Source organism: Amblyomma maculatum, chromosome 6 (assembly GCF_055883805.1).
Source record: "Amblyomma maculatum isolate TAMU_Amacu chromosome 6, ASM5588380v1, whole genome shotgun sequence".
Taxonomy (NCBI): domain Eukaryota; kingdom Metazoa; phylum Arthropoda; class Arachnida; order Ixodida; family Ixodidae; genus Amblyomma; species Amblyomma maculatum.
Window position 1 is genome coordinate 53,093,517 of NC_139349.1, and position 22,717 is coordinate 53,116,233.

General features: G+C 45.8%; 1 protein-coding gene across 6 annotated transcripts in view; it reads left to right on the forward strand.

The window, feature by feature from the left end:
• The window catches only part of cic (Putative transcription factor capicua), an 87,564-nt gene extending 68,673 nt beyond the window's left edge, over positions 1-18,891 (forward strand). For all 6 annotated transcript variants that reach the window (XM_084606665.1, XM_084606666.1, XM_084606664.1 and 3 more), the window contains 4 exons: positions 4,521-4,657; positions 5,738-5,899; positions 12,312-12,458; positions 17,762-18,891. In XM_084606665.1, the coding sequence (XP_084462791.1) occupies positions 4,521-4,657; positions 5,738-5,899; positions 12,312-12,458; positions 17,762-17,994 (679 nt within the window). In that variant the 3' untranslated portion in view covers positions 17,995-18,891. The remainder of the gene's footprint in view (positions 1-4,520; positions 4,658-5,737; positions 5,900-12,311; positions 12,459-17,761) is intronic.
• The last annotated feature ends 3,826 nt before the right edge of the window (positions 18,892-22,717 follow it).

Below are 22,717 nucleotides of genomic sequence, written 5' to 3' on the forward strand. Positions count from 1 at the left end.
ACAATGTGGCGAAGCGTAGCGTGCAGTGTGGAGAAACTGCACGTGACAAGCGCGCAGTTTCAGCATACTGGAAGCAGCATGTGGTGTACGCAGTGGAAATATATGCATAGCGTTAGAACATTGGATGCCATCCCAAGATGAAAATAGAACAGTGACATGCCAAGCAGCATTTGGAATGGCACGACTGACCAATGTGTACCAGATCACCGCCACAGGAGGGCATGAAATTAAGGAAAGCGAAGCTGAAACTATGTGAGTAAGGTATATTTGGGAAATGGAGAACTTCCGAACTTCCGATCGTCATATTGAAATAGCGCTAGAAACACAGACAGATAGAAAGACACACACATTGCGGTGACATGAGGCATGCCTTTATATACAGTGAGAGTTATAGAAAGTGGACAATCAGTTCCGTCGCATAACATAAAACGTCACCCTCTACCTTCCAAAAAACTCTTTCCTTCGCATGAAGTATTAGAGAAGTGCTGCTTACGCATGTTTTTTTACCACCTGCTATGTTTACTGCCTCAATAATTTCTCTTGCTATTTGTTTTCGGTTTCGGCCTATTACTTCAGTCTTTTGTCAGCACGGTTCACACTTGCAATCCTGGCAATGGTCAACAAGATTCCAGTCTCTTTTCCGCTCTAAATTGTTCTTGTACTCACAGATCCTATCATTTAAACAGCGCCTTGTTTGATCAACGTACGTCCTTTCGCATGTCAGCAGAATCCTATACACAACTGCTTTTTTGCATGCAACCGCAGGGGCTTTGTGTTTCTTTTTACACCCACTGACGTTCTTTCCTGGAAAGGTTATTATTTTGCACAACTTTTCCAACTTGTCTGGTGTGAAAAAAGCCACCTTTGTTTGCACCCGAGCGGGCAATTCTCTTCAGGTAATGCGACAGCTTGTGGATGTATGGAATCACGACTGTATTTTACTTTTTTCCATCTGCTGCCTGGCTGGCTGTTTTTTTTGCACAAAGATATTTGAGCATGCTTTCTGCCACTGAAATCAATATCTGATATGGATATCCTGCGTCTGTGAGCCTATCCACTTGCTGCTTAAAGCTTTCATAGATCAATTTCGGGGAACATTTTTCTTGAGTGTTTTGAAAACATAGCTTGACAATTGCTCTCTTCACTAGTTTAGAATGTGCGGAGCTGATGGCAACAAGCCTTTGTTACCTCTGGGCTGGTACATTCAGCAGGTTTCTATCTGTCCGTGTTTCTAGTGCTGTTTGTTTCAACACAATGTCCAACAAACTCGCCCAACAAGCCACTTTCCGATCACCGTACAATCTCCCGTAGCATGCGCAAAATGCGTGGGCACCGCTGTTCTATGCAATTCAGATTTGGGGAGGTCTGTTTCGGTAATCACTGGCCGCGGGTCGTACCTCAACGCAATCTCCCGTTATAGCTAACTAGCATTCGGTGTCATAGACTTACATGGGGCCGGGACTGCACTCCTGGCCTGAATTGTCCGAATTAATGGGGGTCAAATTAACAAGATATTACTGTACCAAATGTGCACAAGTGGGTGTTAGTGGGAAGTGATCAAAGAATGTCACAAGCACAGCATTGATAGGGACGCATGTTGTAAATACATTTTACGGTGCGGGATACCAGCTGCTACTCTAGCTGCTGTTTATTTTTTTCTGTAAAGAGGATAGTAAAATGTACCTCTAACTGTGCTTCAAAGCGTGCACATGCTTTGAAGCGCACTTAGAGGCACGTGCTTAAAATGTGCTGGCATGAAATTGCAAAGGCCGGTGTAGCATATAGGTGTTTCCTTAGTGTTCTGGAATGCCATTTGACAGTTGCCAGGTATAGCCATCGAGTAGAATGTTATTGAGCAGAATCTTTGGTATCGGCCTGTGAGCAGCAGCTTTGACATTTTACCTGCGTGGGAATTGGCATAGAGTGACGTGTACGTGACCTGAGCCGAAACAAAGCTTGTGACAGCTCTGTGTCTTTGTTTGTCTGTCTCTGGAAAAGTGATCACGCAGAATCCGACAAGCTGTTTGCTGCTGCACGGTGGAGGCAGATGAACTTCTTGCATCAGAGATTTCCGAGCTCACATGATCACCGACATTGCAGCAGGTTAGATGCAAAGTAACGTGTGAGCCACGAGTTGGCACTGACTGGAACTGAGTCTGATGCAGTAGAACCCCACTGTGTATATTTTTAACGAAAAAAAAAAATCGTTAACTAGAAGCATAATAGCTAAGCACAGCACATGAAAAAATGATCATTGTTGTCTTCCTTCTATTTTTACTTTTTCAACTTTACTTTTTGCTATTTTGTTCGGATACTCGTATGGAATATGTAAAAAAGTTTTACTGCTCTTGTAATGCAGTGCCTGCTAGGGGCGGCTGTCTGCATAAGGGAAATCGAAGTGAAGAGGGAGCACGTGCAGAGCTGGCTAAGTTGCGGCTTGTGTATGCCTTTGCACTGTTTTCATGGCAGTTGCTTTAAACCTGCGCAATCCTCATTTATTGAAGACTGTGAAATGTAAATTGTATCTGCTGACAAGCAAGATGTGGATCGCAAAAATGCCTTTGAGCCGACCCATGCAACCCTTGTGCCATCTGCTGGACTATATCTTCATTTTTGCATCTTCAATCATTTGCCCTCGCGTCACCGCAGCATAGAATGGCTGCAACGATCATAACAAGGTTCATGCCACCCTTAAACGTGTCATTTGCGTAACTCTCAACATGATGGTAGCCAAGCATCACGAATCCCGCCGTGGCTGACATGCAGTTGTCATGACGCACAAGTTAAAGCACTCTAGCACTAGGCAACATTCACACCATGCTAGGCAGCTACACTAGTGCAATCGGAATATCACAGCTATGTTTGTATTGTGTGGGTTTCTATGGGAGCTAGGCTGGGACGTGCTCAGAAAGGTGTAGGGGCCAGAAAAATGCAGCACTTGGGAAAGCAGCAGCAGGTTTCTACTGTAGTAAAAAAGCAACTAACATAGCCATGCTATTTTCCAGCTTCTCAAGTTTAATGCTATAATACGCTTCTTGGGATTTTTTAAGGCGAAGGCAAATTTTGCTGCCATCTCAAAACTGTTTAGTACCATTACCGGGTCCCAGCAGAAATTGGCACTGTGACAGACAGAACACGCACGGGGGTGATTGTCTTACTGTCCTTCAGATGCTGCCAGCATCGATGCCTCAACTCATTTCAAGTGCTGGCTGTGCCGCTTCAGTCGCCTTTCTCGTAGATACCTGTTCACCTCCAAACTGCAAATCCACATCTTTCCACAAATCAAGACTTGCTGGCTTTCAGCTCCGTCTGCGTTAGGTCTTTCTGCTTCCCCAGTTGCGTAGTGTTGATGTCCTATATTTCCGTAGTCACAGGCTCGTGGTCAGCGCACTGTTGTGCAAAGTTGGTAAGCTCTCCTAATGTTCCTGGAAACCAGCCCTTTTCTGGACCATTGAAACCTTTCTGAGACGGCTTGTTGGTGAAAATTCTCTCCCTCTGCTTCCACCAGTCACCCATATAAGTTTCAGAACAAACTAAAGATAAGTCATTCCACCCCAATGGCACTTGCCTCCATACATAAATGAGATCATTATTCTTCTTTTTCAAATCTGACTCTTGTTGGCTGAAGTTCGGGTTAGCGTCGTCAATAATAATAATGATAATAATAATAATAATTGGTTCGCAGGAAAGGAAAGGCGCAGTATCTGTCACACTTGTTTTGTGGACACTTGAACCGTGTTGTAAGGGAAGGAAGGTGGGAGTGAAAGCGGAGAGAAAGGGGCTCATGGGTCCTTTCAGTATTCATGACTGCAATAGGCTAGGCAGGCAGTATTGATGCACAAGAAATACAGAGCTGCCAGTCTGTAGTGCCAATGACAATGGGGTGTTGCCAGTGTAGTTTCATTTTCGATTTTAATAGCAAAGTCATTCTTAAATGATTTTTTCTAAAAAATAAGAAGGCTGCATGTTACGCTATTAGCAAGCAAATACGGTACTATCTTTAAAACAGCATTGTGCCTGTACTTTGCACAACTGCCACCCTGTTTTGTGCTTTGCAGCATCACTTTCTACGGGCTTGTTCCGAGGCGTATGCGGAAGAGTCATGGGAAAATCAGAAGAAGACTGTTCAGTGCACTGTCCCACCTGTGCCATTCTGTCTTTTCCTCACCTGGGAGGATGACTCCTCCATGATGTGCTTATAGTGCTTAGTGTGGTTAAATGAAGCCTAGCTAGCCAATTTTTCCAGAATTAGTCATTGCAGTGGCCGACGCCTCTCTTGTATCCAAAATGCACTTTATACTTGAGCAAGGTATGTTGCTGGGCAAGTTGGTTAATCATTGTCAGAGAAAGAATGCTAGCAGACCACAGATATAAGGAGTGCATGAGTGTGTCCTCCTCATCCTTAACCATCGTCTGCTAGCGTTCTTTCTTTGACACTTTATACTTGATGCTTATATCTTCTGACGGGAGAGGTGAGTGATGTGTGCCAATGTCTCTGTTTCGTGCCCGATATTTGCCAGGGTGTTAGAGGAGGTGAACTTTAAGGCCCAGTTTGCCAAGCTGCCCGAGTACAAGCCCGAAGAGTCTCCGTCCGGAGCTGCTTCTCTGCCCTCGTCTCCATTTGTGCAGACGTACCGTAAACGACCAAAACCCACAGGTAGGGAACGGTTGATACATGCTGTCTGCTTGATGTGCTGTTCATTGATGTGCTATGCATAATGCACAGTGTTGTATGTGTGTCACGCACATAGTAGCAAAAGCTGGGCAGGGTTTCCCTTAGTGTGTTTGAGTTTTATCATTCACCTGTCACTTCTGTAGTAAAGCAAAGTCTGCTGACTTCCATGCGAGCAGGTGCTATTACTTGGCGCTGGAGTGGGTCAAACCGCATTTGAACCCAGGTATATCGAACTAGAAGGGAATCGTAAGGTAATTCTATATGTCAGTAATTCTATGTATTGAAAGTAGCAATAGGCAATATTATCTGTAACCAAAGCGAGGGTACATTACACTCGACACACTTCATGCAGCAACATCCCGTGAGCTACTCATATGCCGGCAGCGCTCTGCTTCTAGGTGTTGCTTGTGTAATGGTGCTGTGTGTGAAGTAACAGCGGAAAGTACTTATGGAATCGGTCATTGCCTGCCATGGAGCGTCTAATCCTGCTACCAGTACACAATGAATGTTACCAGTGCACTGTAGACAAAATAATCACTCATCAAGCTTTAAATGAAGTACACAGTTTCACAATGCAAGCCAAACTACGCCCACAAGGCCATGTTTCCCTGCGAAAAACGATCGAAAAGTGCAGTTAGGACGAATGGAACATGAGTCAATCATCAGAATTGAAGTTCGATATTTTCAGTACTTTTGCACAAGATTTTCAAGGTCATAATTTGTGCGCTCAGTTTATAGCCTATAATTCAAAATATCCGAGTTTAATGTGTCCTATCTCAATTTTATCCGTTTCATAACCAGCCGCTTTCTGTTAAAATTTTTAGAAAGTGTTCGATGTAGGCAATAATTGATAATACTATTCATATACATTGTATTGAGGTTTAGTTTGAAATGGCATTCACATTGTGTAACCTTTATTTGTGGCCGCCACCTTGCAGGTTCACCTGCTCCTACTGTGTTTCTCTCTCTCTCTCTCCTTCATTAATAAAGTGACAGCCAGGCATATGAATAGCTCAGTGCTGAGCATACATGTATGATAAAAATCACTGTGACCTGGTGCAGATGTGGCCGAGGACTGCGGTGACACGACGGCACCCAAGTGTGCCACTGGGTCATCACCAGTGGGCACGCCCCGCACGCCACAGACCGGCGGTCCCAAGCTGGAAGGCACGAAGTTCTTTGGGCCCAGCTTCAGCCTTGACGCCCTGGCAGACACTCGAAATGGTTAGCAGACGACCATTGTCTTGTCGATCTTTTTGCCTGGCTTGCAGTTGACCTTCACGTTGGCATTGTACGCACATACTCGTACTTTATTATCGGTGGTTCTCTCAACTGTGAACATATTTCAGCGGCACCAGTTGAGACAATTGCAGTGAAGGGCGGCAATGTAATGGCGATAGGAGAACAGGTCATGCAACTAGAGGACTTTTCAGTTATGCTCCTTTCGTGGTTGTACATAGTGGAGGCCAGTATGTAAATTTTACATTGCCTGTTCCCCTATGCGCTTGAAGCACTGGGTTTTTAAGCTGTGGCTCTCCCCGACTAGACCAGACTTAAATCGTTTACCATATTATACTCGGAACGGGGGCTGCGTGCCCAATTTGACAGCTGAAAATTCGAAAACAAGCAAACAAAAAAACTTTTTCATATGTGCATAATGTCAGCCACGTAAAAGCCGTCATGGTGGAAAATGCTTCCATCCCGCGTGCCGCTCTCGGCCTAGAACTGTGTACACACATGCCTTGACAATGCTCACTTGCCCTGCGCGCTTGGTGTTCACACCAGGAAGGACAGAGCGTTACGCTACGCGAGAGTCAGAATTGAGTACAGTCGCACAGGGTTCACGCAGCATAGAAGGTAATGTGAGCAGCACATTTTCTAATGGTGAAGTGCGGTCCGCGAGGCTCAAGTTTTGGTTAGACGTGTGTTGTACTAGCCCATTGTTCACGCAGTGGCGCTAGACCTAATGTGCGTCACATTGAAACTGCGGAGAAGGTGCTTTGCATCTAGTCGCCAGTTACCTAGCCTTCAAATGTGTTAACCTTGCTATCAGTTTATGATCAGACAATAACTTAGCAATGAAATGTGCATATGATTTCCACAAGGCTGGGAAAGTGATGCACACAGAAATGCAGCTCAGGAGAAAACGCTCCAGACTGGCAGTTGTTAGTCTCGCACATGGACTACCGCTGCGAATCAGTGCCCAAGCCATTGCAAGCACTTTTAGGATCATGTGACATTTGCCAGTAAAGTTAATACTGTGAATAAACAACTGCTAGCAACCGGTTTTAGTCAGGGTGGTTAACTTGCACAGATTGTGCAGGCACACGCCGCATCATCCATACTTTCTGTGTATTATGTATTCGAAGGATTTGCCATGGCTGTGCTAATTTGTCATAAAAAAATGCATGTTGTCGCATAAAAAATGATGCTTAACCAAGCCTGCGCTACAGTCAGAAAATTATAACGGAAAAAATGCTGGTCTCCTTTCTCGTTGGCTGAAGTTCAGGCTAATGCCTTGCTGACGGGACAGTCGATTCACTATATAGCATTCTTGTGATTCAGCAGCACTTTATGTTGGCTTGGAGAAATGTATGCTGGCATGATGCAAATGGTTCTCAGCAGTTTTATTTCAGAGACATTTCGAACATGTTTTCTGGTTTTCTTGAAAGCTGAATTAAAGAGATTTTACTGCATATAGAAAAGTTAGCTTTCGCTTTTGTAACGAAAGAAAATAAACTGGAGCCATGCCTCAGGCATCAAGGCAGAGTTTGTTAAACCATGGCCGGTCTCGAGGGAGAGAGCGCGCGCTCTTTCTTACGGCCTTCTCAATCGCCACGGGAACAATGGGAACTTTTCTCCTTGAGTTACGCTCTCCGCCACCGCAAGGGGCGCGACCTGCTCACTGTTCGCTCCGCATCTGCTTCAGCGGCGGCGGGTGGCTTTTGCCTGGTTTCGCGCTGTCGCTCGCGAGTTTCGTGGTGAGTGCAGCCCCGAAATTAAAGAGCACAGAAGGTAGATGCTGCAGCGGCATGTCGTCAACGTACCACACGTGAACGGATATAGAAAACACTGTCGTTCAGCAAATGTTCGAGGCATACATTGCGGCACGGTAGCTACTTTTGTCCATTTTAATCCGAAATTTCCCCAAGCCTGTACAAGAATAGGAACAAAAAGAAAACTGAATGAGCAGTGATCACATCGAAGCTTCTTCAAGGCTAACATGACAGCCACTCGTCTGCAACAGCAAAACCGTCTTTCAGCGCTAGATGCGAAACCATTCATGTAGCACCGAAGATGAAAATAATTTCATAAAAATGTAATGTAAATTGCAAAATGCTTGCATGATATAAAGTATTAGTATAACTGTCAAAGTAAACGTTGTAGGGTTGAGTTTTAAATGTTATTACAATTTATATACTAAGCAATGTGTGGTATTATAAACATTATTTTAATTTTGCAAATAAGCATAGCTTTAATGAAATTTTTACTTGATATTATGCTTATTATGAAAACAAAAAATGGTTTGATATTCATGACACCACGTGTGCTGGAAGTGGTAAAAAAGGACAATAAATGATGAAGGTGATACTCGATGCAGTGGCTAACAATTGAGCTCACCTGCAATATCGAAAGTATGCAAGAAACTTCTAAAGCGTTAAAGAAGGACACTCTCACTGAAGACGCTTTTCAAGCCTTATATAGCGACCCATTGAGGCTCTCTTCGGGAAAGTAAGGTTCATGTGCAGAAGGGAATGACATATGCTAGATGCGAGGGCCGTAACAGCTAGCGGCACATGACTACATTGTCGAGACGGACATTTCATCTGAGAGCAAAATCAAAGCACTGAAGGAAGTGACGGCATCTCCTACCATCCCATTTCCCACTGTCACATATTCCGGTTCCCCTTACGTCGCTGGATATATCGTTTAGTTAATCAACTTCGGGTGTGACGCTTGCGCTATTCTTCTTGAAACTAGCGAAAGAAGCAGCCCCATGTAGTACGCTCTTCTACGAGGACAATGTTCTAGTGGACTGCATTATCCGAAACCAGAGCTTGTTGCCCTATTGGACAAACTTTTTTTTTTTTCGAAAAAGCTGCCGTGCACCTACTACACACAAATGTTCTCGAAGTACTTAAGATCCTGAGTCAGTCAGCATTTCAGAACTCAACACTGAGTTGCCCGAAAGGAATTGACAACAGCTACGTTATTAGGTCCGCTTCTTTGATATTTGAAAAATTTCTCAGAATTCTTCTCAATTAATTATACCAGGAAAGTGACAGAGAAGACCGAGAGGCCAACTCCTTACGTGCACAAGCCGTGCAGGAAGATTTTGAGCCTGAATTTTCTAGACGCAGGTCGCATTTTGATGAATTGATGAATATATAGTGCAATGTGTAACTTTGAAGGACAATTTTTTTATTGTTTGCAGCTCTTTTCGATTCTGCTTAACTGTTTACAGTAAAAGCTCGTTAATTCAAATTCCACGAGGCCGCCAGGCCAGTTCGAATTAACCAAAATTCGAACTAATGAAAGTGAGCAAAAATGAAGGCGTTTGATGCCCGGAGGGCACGAAAAACATTTATTTAGCAAAAAAGTCTGTTATCATCTTCTGCTTCTTCTCTCTGAGGGCTACCGTACTCACTCGGTCTTCTAGCATGCGAATGCGACGCAGGGAGTCTTCTTTCCCCTCTGATTATGTCTGTCTCTAAAGCGGTGAAACCATCCTTCGGAGGCGACAAAATCTTCCACATTCAAGCGCAGGGCGAAATCGGCCGCCTTCGCCATGATAATTGGGCCGCTCAGTGGAATGTCAGCGCTTCTCATTTCTTTCACCCACGTGATCACAGCGGTCTCAATTTCCGGATACTTGGCTAACCGAAGCCTTTTTCTGTTGCTGGCGAAATCTTCGGCTTCATAGGCATCCTCGATGGCCTTCTTATTTTGGACGTACGTCGACAACGTGCTTGGTGGAATCCCGTGCTTTTTCGCGATTTCCACTTTGCTGGCCTTCCGTTCATTCACCTCGCGTAAAATAGCCACTTTCTCCTTCACCGTCTTGGCACAGTATTTCCCACGCGAACACATCTCGCGGACACAAGCTCACAACAAGCGGCGTGCAAAACGAGGGCTCACGAAATGCAACACGAAACCGTGGTCGATAACACTAAAACGTCGTTCCTCGAAGGAGTCGCGGCAGGAAAGACTGTTTAGTACTTGTTCCAGCACCCTAGCGGCGCCCCGATGGTTGTGCCATCTATCGTTCTGCCGTGAAAGCTTCCAACGATGGTTTTTAACAGCGCCGCTTGGCGGCGCGCAGTTCGAATTATGGGTGGCGGCGCCAATTTTTGAGTAAATTAACGAGCTGTTACGCGCATAGACTTCTATGCACTGCGGACCGGACCACGATGACTATTTCGAATTATCCAAAATTTCGAATTAACGAGTTGTGAATTAACGAGCTTTCACTGTATTTCCATTTCCTTGATTAAAAGTATAGTCGCGAGACTACATATACATCTTCGGTCTTTCAACCGACTGATATGTTTTGAAGAAGCTAGAACAGCCCACTCCACTAGACAAGTGAAGTTTTTACTATATGAGTAAATTTTTGGTATTTACTCTGAATCTGAGACGCGCCATGAATTTTTGCCGGTGCCTCTTCTGATCTAAACGAAAACAGTAGCGGTTGACTAGAATCTTCACCCAACAGTTCACCATGCACTCACGTCACGTCGCGCTACACCTGCTTAAAGCATTCAAAAGCAGATTGCATAACCTGGTAAATTTATTTTTGTACAAAACTTAGGGGTAAAAAATGTTGAAGTGTACCCGAAGCTTCATTCGACCGTGCACGGCCGCACTGACGAAGGAGCACGCGCGTGAGCGGATTATTGACTGTATATCATTCCTCGTACACGATAAATGTTCGATGTTAATGACGGACTTTGTATAAACCATAAGAGGCGAAATGTCAGTACCTGCCGGTTGCAACTGACGCGTTTTCCTTGCGCGTGAACGGCTCTAGCGGAGGAGCAGCAGTGGGGCGGTGGCGACCCCACCGAGGCGCGGCGGGCAGTGGAAACAGACCCCATTGGAGAGGCCGTAAGAGGAGAGAAGCGCTCTCTCCCTCGAGACCGGCCGTGGTTAAACCTGCCTGAACCCCCTTTTGTGTTGTCCCATCTTAAAGTTAATTTACATACGACTGTTATGAACACCACCATAGATGAGGCAACCTGGGCCAGGGGGTGCTGCATTGAAACCTATGTCGTCGTCTGCTCAGTGTGTTTACGTACGCGTGCGTGGTTGTGGCTTTCCTCCTCCTGCCGCATTCTGGCGGCCGTCGCTTTCCAAGAAAGGGGGCAAAAATAAAAAAAGTACAATGATAAAATTACGGCGCACTTTTTCATACAACCTGTGTGGTAAATGGGAACGGGGTGGTTGTCGGCCCTTTTTTTTGTTAGAGTATCTCGTACCGATAGTATTTCACACCACTTTTGTCCCTTGCGGGGCTGCAGCGGCCATCGCGGAACCGAGTCGGCCTCAAGTAACAGATATGTCAATCGTTCTATCCTCATACACGATCCTGCTTCGGGAGCTCAAAACTGCATATTCGCTCGGAGAAATAACTGAACTAGGGATTGCACAAAGTAGCTGTAGAGCTAAGAAGACAGAGGTTTCCATGGAGAGATGCCCCCGTCTGCATGGAGAGTTGTCAGGCATTTCCTTGCTGTTCGCATCATGAAGAGAGAGAAAACTGCTGCAAGAATGGCATGTCTCGGCTTCTGGTGAATAACCCAGGTCGTTGGGAACAAGTGATCGTAGCACTTGTTCCCAACGCAGCAGTAAAGAGCCTGCCAACAAACGCTCTTTGAAAACTATGTTTGCGGCGATCATTTTTTGGGACCTGAAGTGGCGTGCAGTGACGACAATCTTTCAGTTAATCATAATTCCTCGCTTCCGAAAGCACTGATAAAAAGACCAGCCTCTTTGTCAGCAGAGGAGCCTGAAAAAGCAAAAATGAGAAACCCCACTGGCGAAGAGTGCCGGCTTTGTGCGCGTCTGTACGCGATTGTTTCCTCTCTTCCTCATTCTCCTTCTGCTGCTCCGTGTGCATGCGCGGCAACGCGCGGGCGGGCTGTGCAGACTCCACAGACAATCGTGCGCTGCGCGTAGGCTTTGTAGTTCCTCTCCGCTCTTTCAGAAACTGAGCGCTGGCATCGTGGAGCAAACTCATCGCGGAGCAAACTCGAGCTTGGGTTCCCTATACAAATGGACCGTGTCACAGCCCTGAACACTTCATTTTGCACATGCTTATGATGGCGGGATGGTTTGTGGCACCATTGTTCACCCTACTTTTGGAATTCACTAAAACCTTGCGACAAATATTCGAAAAGTTAAGAACATATGCAGTTTGTTTTGAATAATTAGTGTACGCTGTTTCATTTATTTGATTTGATAAAGGGATATTCGATGTACTATTATACATTTTCGAATATTATCAAACCCCTTGTTAACAGCCCTCTTTGTTTTATGCTATTAAAACAGCTTTTTATACATACGTGATGGCATTGTCTGTATAGAGCAGCTTTCACAAAGGGTGCACTTGATTAACTGCTTTTCGTTGATGCAGATGCGTCAGATGGTGATGTGAGCTCCCCAAGAACACCCAAGACACCGGCTGAGGGTGAGAAGAGCCACTCCTCGCTTCGGCGCACTCTGGAGCAGCGCCGCCAGCTTGTTATGCAGCTTTTCACCGAGGAAGGCTGGTTCCCTTCAGGTGAATGCAACTTGCCAGTAATGCTCCATTAACGCAGCCCTCTTTCATACCTGTGATCTTGATAAAAAAAATTCAGGGGGCACTTTGGTTCACTAAAGTGCTTCAAGGTGGAAGCCTTCCCCGCCGCGCTGCTTAGGCATGGACTGCGAGACCGTTTGTGATAAATACTGCGCCTCTTCTTTGCTGTCAACCAATTTTAAATGCTGATGATGCCTGCTGTACTGGATCTATTTCTATATGCTCTGTGGTGCCGCGTTCGAGGAAGCGCCAAATGAGAGGTGCTGCACGGACGCCTGGATCGAATGCCCGGCGGATTCAGCTTCGTATATGCATAAATCTTCTGGTGACGTCATTATCACTTCCGGTTATTGGACATGGCTGGATGTGACATCATGATGACGCCACATCCGGTCATGACTTCACGGCTGATGACGTCACCATGTGATGGTGCCATAGTGAGTAATCTGTCATTACGCATGACTATCTAGTCATGACTAATGACTGGTTAATCAATTATTAGTACTGGTTAGTGACTAGTTAGCCATTAGTACTGTTTATAGTACTAATGGTTAAGTACCACACCAACCCTCTAATTAGTTAAGCAATTACTCGCCTAAGTACAATTGATTTCATTTGAAATTCGCGGCCTGTGACATCACACCTCGATCGACCAACTGAAAAGCGGGACATTTTTGTCGACACATTCCTGCTGACAACGACGAGCCATTAAAGGCTTCTGCCTTAAAATGAGCTTGCTGGATTGAGTCCAACGGTGTATGTAATGGAGCAGCATTAGCAGTGATTGTGGCCTCACCTGTTTCTTGCAGTTAACTTTTAAAAAGAGAGGCCAAGAACCATCTGCATAACGGTAAATTTACTGTAGTTACCGTATTTACTCGCATAATGATCTCACTTTTTTTTTTTTAAATACTGGCGCAAATTTCGGGGTGCGATCATTACGCGGGGTAAATTTTCTACAAAAAATTTTTGAGCAACGAAAACGCAAACAAGTTGCAGGTCAGACGTCTTAGAATATATATCTCGATTACAACCAAAAATAAAAGCTGAGTAAGGCTTACCTTCGCAATAAACACGCACATTAAGCATCACATGGAGTGCACAATGCCCATTTGTTTTTTTTCGTCAGTACTCTAATCAAAGTCTGAATCCTCGCCATCCTCGCTTTCACTGCTGCACGACTCATCGGAAACGGCAGTGTCGTCGCTGGGAGCATCTTCACAATCCCACAGGAAGTCATCTTCCGTTCCATCCAAAGCGTTAGATATGCCTGTCTTCTTAAAACTCTTAGCCACTACCTCGTCGGGGATACTGCTCCACGCTTCTGTGATCCACGAGCACAGCATCTCCACGGATGGCCTTCTAATCTTTCCGCTCGGCGTCAAATCATGCTGGCCCATCGCCATCCACTCAGCATAAAGTCGTCGAACGTTGTCCTTGAACGGTTTGTTCAAAGACACGTCGAGAGGCTGCAGCAGCGAAGTCAGGCCGCCAGGAATGACTGCAATGTCCGTGCGCAGCTCTTTCAGCTTGGCACGCACGCTGTCCACAAGCCTAGTGACGAAGCCTAGTGACGAAGTGATGGAAGTCTATCACTTTGCTTTCATACGCGGCTGGGAGCCGCTGGCACAACGACGTCCGCCGCCTCAGGGAAAGTCCATTCCGTCGCATAAAGCGAGTTGTCCAACCGGAGCTAGCGCGGAAATCCTTTGCGGCGATTCCCAGCTTCCTGGAAGTTGTGCGCGCCTGCGTCTGTATCATTTCTAATGACACTGCACAACCATCCTTGCGCAGGTCCCTCGCGTATTCTAGGACCGCCTCCTCAACACGAAGGAACTTGCCCGTTTTGGGTCCACGGAAAGCCCGCCGTGTCTTGTTCGTAGCCATCAGCTTCTCGCGCTGCTTCTTCCAATAGCGTATCCTCATTTCGTCCACGCCGAAATGCTTACCAGCAGCGCGGTTGCCATGCTCCAGTGCATAGTCGACAGCCTTGAGCTTGAACGCGGCGGTGTAACTGGCATACCGCCCCATGGTGAAATGGCGTAAACTCGCACAAAAACACAAAGCACGCTACGACGCTGCCGAATTGCAAAATGGCGAACGCCGCAAAGCATGGAATCATGGGAACTCCAACGTTACTAGACTAGGTTGGGAACTCGTCGGAATGCATTCGCTGCGGGATGACTGCGAGATGACTGCAGATCAACCACCAGGCGGCTCCATGTTCGGGGTGCAATCATTACGCGGGGAATTTAAAAAATGGAATTTTGACCTCAAAATTCAGGGGTGCGATCATTACGCGAGTGCGATCATTATGCGAGTAAATACGGTACTCGCGTAAAAAACCCACTTGTATAATGAACCCACCCACCTGCGATTTTCACTTCAGAATTAAAATTAAAAAAACGTCGGCCATTAACGCGTCCCTCTGTTTCGCGCGTCATGGCCCACAACACATTCCTTGCCAGTGCCGCACAGATAGTATAGCAATGTGTTTTTCTTTTGACGTTGGCTCTAGCAAGGGGGGAAGCGAACTTGGCAGAGTGCCAGCGCTTGTCTCGTTGTGCAAGTCTCGTTTTCAGTATGCTTGCTTTATCATGCCATAGGTGATTGGGGCGGGCGCTGTCTACTGCCACGCATGATAGCAGCAAATGCCTTTTGAAGCGGACGGTGCTAAAAGCAGGCGTCATGATCGCGGCCGACCGCCTGCTCTCGTTGATGGCCGATGGATGAAAGGGTGGACGACTGTCGAGCAAAAAAAAACAATAATAATAATAAAAAAACGCTTAACCCGTAGCGCCTATCCGAAGTCATAGCTTTTCATGGGCATTTGCTAGGACCGTGCCGACAGTTATGTGCATTGCCAAATTAACAGGCCTCGAATTAATAAGTATTTATTTGTGAGTTTCGGAGGTTGCGCGGAAGAGAGAGCAGGCAGCCGTAGCCGCCAAGCCCTACCTTCCGGCGCTGTCGCTCCGGTCATGGCGCCATTTAGGCTTTACATACTCTTCCATGTTCTGTCTGGATTCATTTTTTGTCCCTGTTTTGGACACGCGCAGCCTCTAACTATTCCGCTCTTTCTTTTAGGGATTTTTTGTTTGTTTGTTTGTTTTTGTTTGCCACGTGCTGTGTGCCAAGCTGCCCCACACGTGGCTGCGCCTAGTTCGAATTATCCGTTGCGGAACCGACTCGCATTCAAATTAGCGGGCTTTTTTTATACACAGATCTCTGTGGAGCTTGGCCAGACCAAGTAGTGTAGTTCGAATTATCCGAAAATTCTAATGATTGAGGTTTGAATTAATGAGGTTTCACTGTATAGGAGTCCATGTTGGCATGAAAGCAGCGATATGTGGTGTGACAGCCTGAACCGCCTGGCCGTCGAGTTTGTCGGTAAGCATTCGTCAAATTCTAAAGTTAAAGCTCAGCTACTTTGGTCATCTGATGAGAAGAGAGGAGTCGCTGGAGAAAGATTTGATGTTGGGAAAGGTTGAGGGTCGCCGGAGAAGGGGTAGGCAGCGAACGCGATGGTTAGACGGCATCCTCGAGGCACTGCAGATGAAGTTATGTGATGTTAGGAAGATAGTGAGAGACCGGAAAGCGTGGCGTGACATGGTCCATAGGGTCACGAAGAGTCGGACACGACTGAATGACTGAACTGAACTGATTCGTGTTATGTGTTTTGCTGCATCACGAAGTGGTGTATATTAATCACATGTTAAAGGTTTTCTTAGGTGCATGTGCAGTGGGATTATACGTGCAAGCGACAGTGCGAGCATGCATGGGTCGACGAAAACAGCTAGCGCACTTGGAGTATTTGTTCTCAAACGTATATGAGCACTCATCCCTAGTGTACTTTGCTGCCACTGACTGCAGGGCAAAAATTTTTATACGCCACAGCTATCATGCAAGATGCGCGTGCTGTCGTTTTACGTGAAGACAAGAGCGTGCGGTCACGAGCTTGCCCACCTTGAGGACAGGCTGGACAGCAGATACGAATGAGCCCGTGCACGACGGTCGTCTTGCACCCCAGTCACACGGCAGTCCTCCAAGGCCTTGACTGCAAAGGTGGTTTATTGCACTAAAGGAGCAAAACCGAGGAGCAGCAGTGCCACTACACGTAAGCGCAAAGGAGATAGAATGTGACCTCTACATGAATGCTATCGGTCAGTCGGAAATCACGACGGGTGTAAACCGCTGCCTGTGAAGTGGCGCTAGTAACAGCTAGAAAATTGAAGCGGACAATATCTCTTCAGCTTAATAAGATTGCTCTTGTTTATGTTGACCCATCGCAAAGTGCTGATCGGCGACACTGGCTAGGTTTAGCGATGACTACGGCATGCGGGAAGCAGCGCATTTTGTTTCCTGGCATGCTCGCGGGAGGCGCCGTTGCCGAAAGCTGCATATTGGTGCAGGCATGCTGCTGTTGCACGAGTATAGCAGGCACTACTGTTTTTGTTTGCTGGTACGAACGTGAAGTACAAGCCAAACAGCACGCAGACGCTGCTGCTGCGCCGCCCAACCATTCCGGTCTCTGCTACGGCAACCGGCAACGCCGTCCGCCGATCGTCGGCGGCAGCCTTAACAAGTTTTAGAGAATGAATATGGCCTTCGAGTGTAGTTTTGGCTGCAGTGGACTGAAATCGACAATTGCTTTCATCACTGGATACGTGTACAATCCCCATGAAGCGCCGGTGTGACCTGGTCCGCCGAACACGCATGCAGGCGACCGGTTGACTCTGTCGTTTGGGCTGCTCCTTGACAGAAACAAAATGATAAATAAAGAGAGGTCGAATTTCATCAAATGTGCTTTGTTTTGTGTGCAAATAAACCTACAAACTCTGTTTAAAAGACCTATATTTATATGGCGCGTCTCTGATCAAGGAGGAGAATTTTATTTTAGAACTACTTTCCGCAGTGTAAGGACACCGCTTCAGCACTCACCGTAGCCTTGGTAGTGCTGAAGGGAACTACTGGGATGGAGTATAGTGCAGACTCGGAGGGAGGGTAATCTGGGTATCCTTTCCCGCTTCGGTGCAAACCTACAATTTTCCAGTACTTTTCATAATGCAGAACTTGCGAGTTGTTTCAGTCTTTGAAAGATGGCCAACATGAACGTCGATGAATGTGCCTGGCCGCTCATGAAACTTTAGCTTCTTTTTAGCTTACATTACTGGTGTGTTGGTTGTCTGTACTGTTATACGCAAATGTGTAAAGTACTTGGTGAGCATAAATTCAGGTTGCTTTGCATCTCGCCTTGAGCACATACCGTCTCACTGTCATTTCAGCACAAGCCACGGCTGCCTTCCAGCATCGGCATCGTGATGTGTTCACAAACAAAAACACGCTGCAGCTGAAAATACGTGAGGTGCGCCAGAAACTGATGGCACAAAACAACCAGGCCAACATTGCGACCACGCCGAGCGCTCACGAGACGACCACCACTACTGAACCGCCACCGCCGGCCAAGTCTGAGCCTGCAAAGGTCCCTGAACCACAGACACCCCGAACCGGGACTTGAACTGCGCAAAGGTTTGAGTGCCATGGTTGGTCAAACCACTGGATGTGGTCCGATGACGGAGACGACACAGTCGGCACGGCGCAGTTGGCATATTATTGTGCCTGGCACTGCTGCTACCAGCGGGGCTCAATTTTTTTAGCTGTTTTTATCGAACCATGCACCACATACATTGTGAACCAGAAACAGCAGTAGCGTCCATGCTGACCAAAAGCAGGGTTTTCGCTTGCACCATTATTTCCTTCTGTCTTCTTTTTTTTTTTTTTCTTTTTTCTTTTTTCCTGAATCAAGTCCTACAACACCTTGCGAATGTGAGTGACCCAGTTTCAGCTTGGTGTCCAGAGCTGTTGCCGAAAGCCCGTGTTTATTGTTTGTCTGTGGCATTGTTGTTGTTTGATGGCCCGTTTTCGCACCCTACTTTAGTCTGTTGGGATGAAGTCCAGAGAAAAAGTAGCTTGCCTGACTGGCTGCGTATCTTGTAGCCAGCATAGGATTAGCCTTGCACGACAGGCTCTTTGCTTGTGGGTCCCAATGCTCCGCATTGATAAACTCTGCTGCTCTGCTAGCGTGCGTGGGTAGCTGTATATTAGCATCGATGTCCTGCTGCTCATGCCGGCTTTGGCTGTCTGTTTTTTGTTTGGCTGCGTGCACAAAGGGGAGTTGTGTTGCATGTGTGATGTGGATATAGCAAAGCTGTGTTCTTTCACTCTCAAGGTTTGTGTCACACACCGATTTCAAGGATCTGACTAGGTTTTGTCGCATAGTGTGTGCTTAATGCATTGTATATTTGCTGCACAAAGTGCATGTAGTGATGACCCTTTTTTGTTCTTCTCTTTCATTTTTCTTTCTCCCCTTCCTCATGCATCCACCTCAACCCATTTTCTTTTTTTTTTTTTTTTTGCCAACTCACTGCAATTCTTTAATCCATGCTGCTTATTGTTGCCTTTTGACATAGCAGCCATCTTTTTTTTCCATTTCATCACTTGTTGTGCTATCCACAACTCCATTTTCATGGTTTATTGACAATGGTTCTGACCCCTGAGTGCTGACAGTGTTTCCTGATGGCTTGTTTTTTCTTTCTTGTGATCCGGTCCTTTTGGGACTACATGGCCCAGGTTGATAGGTTGTGCTCATTTACCTGGAAAAGCCTTATTTGTCTTGCAGTGGGTGATGCTCGTGTCGTACAGGCATCTCGATGGTCCTTGAACTAGTGCAAGGACGGCTGCCATGGCCGTTGAGTAAGTAGCCTTCTGAAGAAAACGCAGCTCAGCGTGTTATGGCACTGATGAGAAGAAAGACATAACAAAGTGAAATGTGAGCGTGCAGAGGAGCAGAGTCTCCTACCTAGGTGCTGCTGTCTTGTGGAAGTTAATATATACAGGAGAAGTTGGAAGGTACTTTAACTTCCAGCTTCAAGCTGTTCTTGTCGCAGGCGTTTTGTACACCATAACTGAGTACAGCAGAGGTGAGCGTACTCAGTAATGATGCTGGTCGCTATTTTCAACGCCAAGGAGAGGCAGCACAAAATAAATTCCATGGATGCAAGTGGAGAATGCACAAGCATGCCAAATATTAATGGTGGCCCACCCTAATTTCACAAGCTGTCAACAGTCAAATCGAATCTGGATTCTTAGGCTAGCTATTGTAAATATAATCAAAACATTACTTTCAAGCAGAACTTACCGTTGTTATAAAAGTACAGGGTCGCCAAAAGCACAAATTGATAAAGCACTTTATTTATCGCATGCAGCCTCATCTCGTTTCATAGTATAATGCTCACAGCAGACCTACAGTTCTACTCTTGATCAGAGACTTGATCCGAGTCCGTATTGATACTGCAATCGCTGTCTCCAGTAGCGCACTACGCAGAACTCGTTGACGCCAAAGTGCCTGCTGGCAGCACGGTTGCTATGCTGTAGCCCGCACTTGGAAGTTATTAGCTTAAAAGCAGCTGTATAACTTGCGTACCGCCCCACTGTGATGTGGCACCAAGAACACGGTAGACGGTGAAATAAAGCAAGGAACACGGACGGAACGAAGGAACAATGACAACGAGGCATGGGCACCTCGCTAAATGGCGACGACTACAAGCATCATGGAGATAAACAAAAAAAAAATGACGAGCATAACCGATGATGATCATCTACCCGAGCAAGCTATCGCCGCCGGTAGCGCATGCACACAACGAGGCCAGCTAGGTTCAGTAGCGCTCCAGAGATGGCACTTGTTACTACTAGCAGACGACTTTCGCTGTGGTAATATTGGTGGTGCGATGATTATGTTTGCGAGGAAAAACAATTCCGATTTTTGACGCCCAATGTTGGGGGTACGAGCATTATGCGAGTAAATACGGTAGATCTAGTGCTACAATATTCAAGAAACAAACATTTATCATTTTAATTTGGCACTGAAACTCGCGTGAAAATGACTGGTGTCGCCTCTTGCAGCAAAACACTGTAATTTTCACTGTAGTAGCCTACGTGACCACATCTTGGAAAAATGTCACTTTTTTTCGTAAATGCACAGTATTCTCTATATACTTTGACGAGTACTCGCATTGTTCTATATATTTTGCACTCTCTCTGCAGTGCCCGTCAGCAAAAACTAGCTTCCTTTCGCATTGCCTATGATGTGCTTTTAGCGTTTGTCACTAGATGGGCACTACAGTGTTTGAATATGTTGGATGAAGCGGTGACCATGGCTTACTAAAACTTCCGTCGATGATGCATACGCTACTGTGCCGTAACACCCTTGGGTGTATGAACTAAACGTGATGCTAATGTGTACTAAACAGTGTCTAATTACTGCCTGAAGGGTGAAATTACATTAGTTTTCGGTGCATCACTTTTGTCGACGTGCAGTCGTCATCCCGGTTGCTGCTCATGATTTCCAGCCTCAGGCTACATAAAAACTGGCGCATGCACTGATCTAAAAATTCTCAGTAAAATTTTTCTACTCCGTTTCTGGCAAAACCGTTACGGAATCGACCACTCGAAACAGGAAGTTGTAAATTGTGCCGAAAAAAAATTGGATGATTAGAGTACAGTGTTCTGTCCCTTTAACGGCACATTGCGTCTTGCTCATAACATGGCTTCCACTGACTAATTCAGAAGTGATTCCTTGTTCAATAACATTCGCTTGAGTTGACCAAGCTGCACAAAGAGAAGACGTCAAACAGTCAGAAATGCATGGCTCCAACTGCAATGTGTGTAAAATGTTTATCGACATAATGAATGTTTTGAGGACACGGCACTGCAATGCGTCTTTCACATGAATGTTCATGTGCTCAGTCCATGTGTCCCATTTATTTTCTTTCTTTTGTCTTGTTTCTTCGCTTTTAAAAGCTGTATGAATTTTATTTGCATAGAGGGGTCTAATACAGGGGCAGAACCATTCATGGCTGCTGCCGGTACGGTTGTAGCTTGTTCTTAATGTTCAAAAGTTTGTTGCAAGGTTTTAAATGCCTATTAAAAAGAATGGCATTAGCAATTAGATTAGTTTAATATTTTTTTTCTCTCTATCGCGGTGGCTCAGTGCTCGGGGCACTCACTGGCTGAACCCAAGGGCGCGGGATTGAATCCAGGTTGCGGCGGCCGCTTTTTGATGAAATAGAAAGGCAAGGCGCCCATGTGCTGTGCGATGTCGGGGCATGTTAAGAACTCCAGGTAGTCGAAAATTTCCCGAGCCTTCCACTGCAACGTCCCTCATAATAATAATTGGTTCACAGGAAGGGATAGGCGCAATATCTGTCACACTTGTTCTGTGGACACCTGAACTGCGCCGTAAGGGAAGGGAGGAATGTGGAAGTGAAAATGGAAAGAGAGAAAGATGAGCCATAGTGGGGGCTACGGAGCAATTTCGACCACCTGGGGACCTTTAATGTGCACTGACATCACACCACACACGGACGCCTCTTCGTTTCACCTTCATCGAAATGCTCTTTGGGACATTTTTGTTGCTTTGTAAATTTTTTCCAGGAAAAAATATTCACGTTTTTGTTGTTTTAGAGTAAAGCTACGAGCTATTGTCATAAGTGTTAAACCCTTGGTAATGTCGGTTGTGGCTGGAGTGTTGGCTGTGAGGTGATCAAACTTTTTGCCAGCTATCTACCTTGCTAAATAAAAGCTGCACTAAACGGTTAGGTTTACAGAAGTTTAAAGCATTGAAGGTGGTAGCAAACCGAGTGGCTGCTTGACACAAGTATTATTTAAAAGACTGCAGTTGACAATAGACTTTTCCTGAGCACATCACTATAGCCCATCTTTTTCCCAGTTAAATCTCTTTATACGAAATTGCATAGAGTGGGTGTTCTGCCTTCCCTGCATGTCCTTGAAATATGGTTCTTTCTTGCAGTAGCTGCAAATATTGAGAGGGCAGGATTGGCCAACATTTGGCTGCAATTTCTCTGTGCTAGAATGTCGCATTCTCATCACGGTCACCTGCAGGCTGTACAACGCCTGTATCTCTGTCAATCACAAAGTGTTAGGAGAATGTAGCCACTAGTAGCCGCTGTATTCGTGAAAAATGTATCAGTTGACTCTTACGGCTCTGAAAACCTGCTCGAAAGCTTTTTTTCCGGTGTTGCAGTTGTGTCGTTTTGTGGTAAAAAGTGCTTTCAACAAAACTGTTTTTAGTACGAACTCACCACAGTTAGTGCAGTTATATGCACTTCTAGGGGGTTTCCCTTTGTGCATCTCATCAAACCAATTTTCGGTGTTCACTTCCA